The 7,424-nt window shown below is 29.6% G+C and overlaps 1 protein-coding gene across 1 annotated transcript; it reads right to left on the reverse strand.

Moving 5' to 3' along the window:
• Positions 1-6,089: 6,089 nt before the first annotated feature.
• On the reverse strand, positions 6,090-7,424 carry LOC101251784 (transcription factor MYB30). Its single transcript, XM_004240720.3, has 3 exons — positions 7,226-7,424; positions 6,932-7,061; positions 6,090-6,836 (listed from the first exon to the last, which is right to left on the reverse strand). Exons 1-3 carry the CDS (start codon positions 7,332-7,334, stop codon positions 6,365-6,367), a joined length of 711 nt encoding a protein of 236 aa, XP_004240768.1. The 5' UTR covers positions 7,335-7,424; the 3' UTR covers positions 6,090-6,364.

Here is a 7,424-nt window from a genome sequence, read left to right on the forward strand (position 1 = left end):
TGCTTTTATACTATAGCTATCTATTCAAAATTAATTTTTAATCTTTGATTATAGGGTTATTCCACATATTGCTAATTGATAAGAGTAAAATAATAGTTGATTATTTTTCAAATCTTAACTTTTGAAGACAATAATGGATCTAGGTGATAAAAGAACTAACAAATTACATGTTTTAAGTGCCAAAATATTAATGGTGAATTTAATAATTTTAAGCTCACTTAGAGAAATATTGAAGATTATAGTAAAAATGTTTGAAATTTATATTATAAAAACATTCATAGTTTATAAACAATATTTTAAATTTTAAATTGAATTACTCAAATCTTTATAAATCATTTATTATTAAATTAAGTTTTAGAATAACATTATCTAAGATAATATTTTCAAACATGACTAACATCTCATTAACATAATTCGTGTTTTTATGAATTTTAGGGTCCAAATCGTCGTTTTTTAAGTGAATGAAATACTTGCATATTTATTCATTAATTTGATAGTTTTTATTTTAGGATAAGATTATTGCACAGTCCTGAAATCATGGTTTCGCCTTGATGACTAGACCTTACCTATGATATATAAAGATATGACACCTAGATCTAATTAATTCAACCCCAAACGGTAGCTTATGAGAAAAGGTTTGTCCAAATCCAAATAAGGAGATAAAATTCTCATCCCTCTATGACTCTATCGATGTGGGACATCTTAACCTAATATACAATCACAGGTTGCAAGCAATCTAGAAAAAAAAAGGTGTTCACACTCTTTCTTGTATGCATATGGTAAGAAGCATATGGTTGTGGTCTTGTGGAGAATGTAAGGAGAGAGAAGTTTGAAACACTAACTTCAAATAACATATTCTATTTTTCACATTAACTGTTATGAAACTATATAAAATTATGAGAAGAATATAGTGGGGAAAAGAGAAGACTTTTTATTATTCTTGAGGTTATTCATAGAATTACATATCTGATTTATAATGAAGGGAACCCCCTTTATTTATTGAGAAACCCTAACTTGATCTCCAAGTAGGATTCCTAATTATATCCTAAAAGGACTCCACATAATTAGTCATTTACTATAATACAAGTATATTATAACACTGCCTCTTGAATGTCTATAGATTATGTGCCTCGTTAAAATTTTACTAGATAAAACCCGTTGGAGAAAAAACTAGTGAACGAAAAAGAGTACACATATCTAATTATACGCATTATAGATGTCTCATTAAAAACCTTACAAGGAAAAATCCAATGGGACAAAACCTTGTGAGGAAAAAAGAGTACATCACGTATTAACTCCCCTAATGAGGATATCAATCCAGAGACTAGAATCTTCGTTTTTCAAGCTTGTGCACTATCTTCTTGAAAGTTGTAGTTGGTAAAGACTTGGTGAATAAATCAACTGTAGTATTACTTGAACAAATATGTTGCAGGTTGATATCACCATTCTTGGGAGCTCGTGTGTAGAAAAGTTTTGACGAAATATGCTTCCTTCTATCTCTTTTAATAAATCATACCTTAAAGATCAATGATTTCTGCAAGTTTCTTACTTCAACTTCTTTTAGCAAATAATCTTTTGCCTTTTTAAAACTCTTCAAGAGTTTCAATTGTAGTCATCAACTTGCATAATAATACTTGTAGATGTTTAATGCAATTTGAATCTATTTAATCCTTATGAGGATTATAAACAGGTTTTCCAAAAACTTGTATATGTTTTAGATTTTGAATTTATCGGATATTGTCATATCAATTTTTGTCAAGTGACAACATCCAATATTAAATGTACGACATCTTCTAGTGCCTAGATTGTAAATCAAATAAGTTTTACGCTTATCAAGATGCATCATTTCACTTTTCACTTGATAATTATTTCTACACCAACATGCTTTAATAGTCGAAGAATTTATATCATCATAATCTTTTACAATATTGTAAGCTATTGTATAAAAAAATGATATATCATTTTGAATCGATTCACAATACGACATAACTTACTGAGATCTCATCACTTCATTATTTTTAGGTAGCTATCCCTCTCATGAAGTTTCATAAAGTGTTACTTTATAGGCTCTCCAAGAGCACACTATCTCCTTATTATGATCATTTTGATTCTTCGATCCTCCCTCTTTTTCACAGGGGCGGACCCACATGGTGTCCGCCGGGTGCTCCAGCACCCATTAACTTCGTTACGAAATATATATATTTATGTATAAATCGATAGGTATTTGTATAAATTTAAGATAGAGCACCCAATGAACAGATCATATAGTTGGCCCAATGGTTCTAGGATGGGTGCTTAAGACTCTTTTAATGTTGTTGTACCAAGGTTCGAATCTCATTGTTAACACATATTTTTTATAGTTTCACTTCATAGCACCCACAATCTTAAAATCCTAGATCCGCCACTGCTTTTTCAAGAATTATTTTACTTACTCGATTAGTCTATCATGCTTCATGTACCTCATAGACTTTATACTCAAGGGACATTCAATAGGAGTATTTAAAACTCATGTGTTGCTTCTAATCTCACTCTTATGTTAGACAAACTAACATATATATTAATCTTTGGTGAATCTATCTATGTGCATCATGATATATTCATTGATTATATAATACACATCAAAATAATCAAATGAAAAATATCTGGTCCATGGCCATAAATCAATTAAAAGAAAATTTGATCATAATTTATTGGTCTGATGCGTACAATTACTTTTGTATGCGGTATCATATTTCAGATCAACATATGGAGCTTAATTTTCATATGCAATGATTTCACTATCTATTTGGGACATTTAACGTCACGTCAGCTTGAATATTTATCAATATTATCAAGATAAATTGTCATGATTACATATTCTGAAAGTGGTGTTCTTAACTCAATTATCATGCACAAACAATTATGCGAATGTCTAATTGCAAGTTGACAACAAACGCACGTGTGATTATCTTATAGATGCATCGTTTTATCGTATCACATTATAGGTGAACGGGCCCATATTCACCTTTTGTACTTTTCAGAATTTATGAATTTAGTTCCAACTTTAGTTGATTCAATCAACTTACCACGAGAACAAGCAACATAAAGAATTTTTAAATAATAGTTTTGTTCTTCATTGTATGCTTATTACTTAGTATGCACATTTTTTAGATGACAAAATTATTCATGTCAACTAATAAAATTATTAGTACTTGTAAACTCCAAAGTTTACTATGTCATTTGCCTTTTACTTTAGTAAATTTCTAATTTACTATTATATGAGTAAATTTCAAATTTATTACTCCGAGAGTAATTTTCACATTTATTTCTTCTCAGTTATTCTACCCCTTCTAGAGGTGAGTGACGATTCCATCACTGAACAGATTAATTTGATTTTGAGAAAACTGTGCACGTAATCATATTATTTGTGTCAATATTTTTGCGAACATCAAGTTGTGAGATAACAATAGGCACACATGAGAGCATCTATAAGAAACATCTATTAGGAACATTGTATCTAAACAAATATTCTCACGTATATGTTCTTAGAACTCAAGAGACTCAATCTCAACTTTCATTAGTGATGTTCCCACAATTAACTTGTCTTGCTAACTTGCAATACAAGAAAATTTATCATTTAAAAGGATATTTAGGTTCTTTAATGGACGTCTATTTTAATTATCTATAATTCGTCTCATCATTATAGACCCATGATGTCCCAGAAGATCATGCCTAATTAAGAAAGTATTAGTAAACTTCTTATTTAATATAGAATGTGTTTCAATTGCAATATTATTGTCCAATACAAGCCTGAAGATAAAACATGAAACTTTTCTATAACACATGTCTACTCAAAGACATTTTTGTTGATACCACATCCTTGACCAAATATTGCGATCTTTTCCACGGCTAGTATGGTGACTTACACCTTATTCACTTAAAAGAATGAATTTGTACATATTTTTAATAAAAAGTTCTCATTCTTCATGAATGGAACACAATCATCTAAGCGTATCATCTTATGATAATTTTAGTACCTCATTCTATGTTCATGTGTATTATTCAATAATTTATATTCTTTTTGACGTATTATACGTTGATACCATATTCACACCAAAGAATGAAATAAATTCAGTGGAATAGGTTTCATGAATTATTCACTAAATTGCATTATTTTGTTTTAATCATCATCATAGTGCATTAGGAATGACCACAATGTATTACCCATATAAAGGCATCTTAGGCAATAAATCGATGAGATTTGAACCCAAAATTTTCTCATTTTAGTGCACGCGGACTTTAACTGGATGTCATATTCTCTTGATGCAATTGGATGTTACTTCATCGTCTTACCCTTTTGGTGCAATTGGACATAAATTCATCGTCTTACCAATACAAAGACGTCTTAGGTCATAAATCAGTAGGACTTGAACCCAATATCTTATCATCACAATGTATTAAAACTAAAATCATATATATTAAATTCGGGTGCATGATACAAGTAAATTTAATTCTTTAATTGATGTTTCTTATGCCCAATGTTTTGTTAAAGTGAAGGCACAAAACTAAACTTTTTGTGCTAAAGGTTTGTGTATTAGAGTAAACTGAGACGAGATCAACCAACATATATCTTCTTTAATTTGAGATATATTGAAAGTAAAATCCTCTTTGAGAAATATTGGAAGTAACTAACTTACCTTTAGGATATAAATTGACAATGACAATCAAAACATGATACTAGTATAAATGAATATATCAAGGCAACCACGTGAGTTGTAAGAATCAATGTTATTGCTGAAGTAATTTGCTTTCACACGATATGTTAATCTAACAATTAACGAGATATGGAACAAATCAACCCTACCTGATTACCTACCTTTTATCTATGATAATTACCTTTTATCAAAGATGAAAGAAGTCGTTGCTGATAACGTATTACGAAACTATATAAAATAATAAGAAAAATAAAGTAGGAAGAAAGCGAAGACTTCTTATCTTCTTGAGGATATTCATAAATTTACATATCTGATTTATAATAAAGAAAAATTCTTTATTTATAAGGGAAATCTAATTTGGTTTCCAAGTAGAATTTCTAATCATATTATAAAATGACTCGACATAATTAGTCATTCACTATAATACAAATATATTTATAACACCAAATACTATATCCGATTTTTCTTTTATTAAAAACTATAGGAATGATCCAAATAAATATTATTAATTTGTGATTATAGTACCTCGTGTTTTATGTAAAGCGGTCAAAAAGGATTTTATGTTTGTCCTCTTATTCATACTTACTAATTAAGTCAAAGTATATATAATATAATCAGATGAAAGTCTCTAATTTAGCGTTGACACGCGTGGTTTTTGACCTTTAACTTGTTTGTTTTGCAAAATTCTCTTGGTTGCTTCCTTTATTTTGTGAAAACTGTTTGGTTAATGTCATATTTTGATAATTAGAGTAACAACTAAAATGTAGTACTCGTAATTGTTTTCAAGAAAATGTACTAAATTACTTCTTCCATTTTGAATTGTTTGTCATGCTTTCTTTTTTAGTCGATTTAAAATTAAAATGAATACCTATTTTCCCTTGATATAGCTTTTTAATTATAGTTTTCCACCGGACATGCTTGAAACAACAAGATTAAAAGATATTTTGGTACATTCGATATACTTTTAGTCTAATACCACACAATCAAGAAATACTATTATTTTACTATTTTAAACTGTGTCAAGTCAAAACTAAACAAACAAATTTGAACAGAATTTCAAAATGCCTATTGAGGTTTTTTTTAAGTCATGCATAAATATTTTAGGCTAGCTGTTGGATTTATGTAGCAAATTTTGCAAGAACATCCCCTTAATGTCATTTATGATCTTCTGGATTTTCCAAAGAAGTTTATAGCTTGTATTAATCATGTGATGGTGAGTCTATTTCAACTACAAAAGCTTCAAATTAAGTTAGATTGATATATACACACACCAAGAAATATGAATTAAAGCTACAAATATTTCTTATGTAACTAGCATTTTGGATATAATCCTACAATGTCATTTTCGTAACACACAATATCTCTCTTCAAGATTATAAGAAAAATAGGAAGATGAAATAAACAAAAAAAAAAAAAGGTTTTGACGTCCATCAAAGCCCTAGTATATTAGAAATTTTCTTACATTACTTTGGAAAAATCCTTATACTAATAGAACTTGAGAGATTGAACAATCATGTTGTTTTACACAAACAATATATTTTTGTTTAATTTAAGAGCTCTAAATATTACGAAGTAGTTAAACAAACTTAACATAATGGCCATGAATACATACCACATATATGTTGATCGTAGTACTATATACTACAAAATTAGAAGACATGAAAAGGAACTTAGATCTTCAGATTATCCGCTGCCATATATAGCTCCAACCAGAAATCCACAACATTAGATGAATCAACACTCACATCCATGAAATCTTTTATGTGCAAATCAACACTTGATGATGAGGAAGTAGTATCGTCTGGATTACTCTCCAATATAACTATGTTTTCATCATCAACTTGATTGACGATTGAAGTAACATCATTGTGTTGATTAGATGTTTCCAAGAAATCATAATTTTCGTCAAATGTGATGTAGCTAGAAGAGGAGGAGGAGTTGGTGAAATCAAGTGATTGAATATTTGGACAATTAGTTATCAAAGGCTTTTTTTGAGTACTCATCTCTATTTGTTTAGCTTTCTTCCTTGATTTAGGTTTCACTTCAACTTTTGTCCCAAGGTGCTTCTTTAAATGTGTGTGGTAGAAATTCTTGATTTCATTATCTGTTCTTCCTGGCAATTCTTTAGCTATAGCTGACCACCTTTAACAAATTAAAACACATATATAATTGGTTCATCGAAAATTAATGAGCTCTATATATGTATGTTACATATAAGGTTAAGGTTTAATTCTAACCTGTTACCAAGCGATTGATACATTCTAATCACAATTTCCACCTCCTCGATGCTAAAAGGTCCTTTCTTTAGATCAGGTCTCAAGTAGTTGATCCATCGGAGTCTACAACTCTTTCCGGTTCTTGATAGCCCTAACAACAACAACAACAAATACATATGTGATGATGAAACCCTAAAAGCAACAATAAAACCCTTAATATTAGTATTGTTTGGTTAAGTCTAATTCTTTCCCCTATAGGACCCAAAAAAAAAAAAGACAAGTGAATGAAATAGCTAGTGTTATTTATTGTTGAACCTGCAAATTTGGGCATGTGTGACCAGTTCCAAATACGATATTTCATGATATAATCAACCAATTTTTGGTCTTCATCAGGAGACCATGCTCCCTTCTTTACATAATCCATAATTATGGAACTTCCAATTAATCACAAACCTTAATTTCTATATTTATAAGAGGGAGGGGGGTAAGTCTTTATTTTCCAAGAAACTTCCCC

Source organism: Solanum lycopersicum, chromosome 6, assembly GCF_036512215.1.
Source record: "Solanum lycopersicum chromosome 6, SLM_r2.1".
In the NCBI taxonomy this organism is placed as follows: domain Eukaryota; kingdom Viridiplantae; phylum Streptophyta; class Magnoliopsida; order Solanales; family Solanaceae; genus Solanum; species Solanum lycopersicum.

Bases quoted from the DNA above. Each gene is read 5' to 3' on its own strand.
- LOC101251784 (XM_004240720.3), bottom strand. From the start codon at position 7,334: ATGGATTATGTAAAGAAGGGAGCATGGTCTCCTGATGAAGACCAAAAA. The intron at 7,062-7,225 runs GTTCAACAATAA...TGTTGTTGTTAG, and splicing joins ACACATGCCCAAATTTGCAG to GGCTATCAAGAACCGGAAAG. The intron at 6,837-6,931 runs GTTAGAATTAAA...AATTTGTTAAAG, and splicing joins TATCAATCGCTTGGTAACAG to GTGGTCAGCTATAGCTAAAG.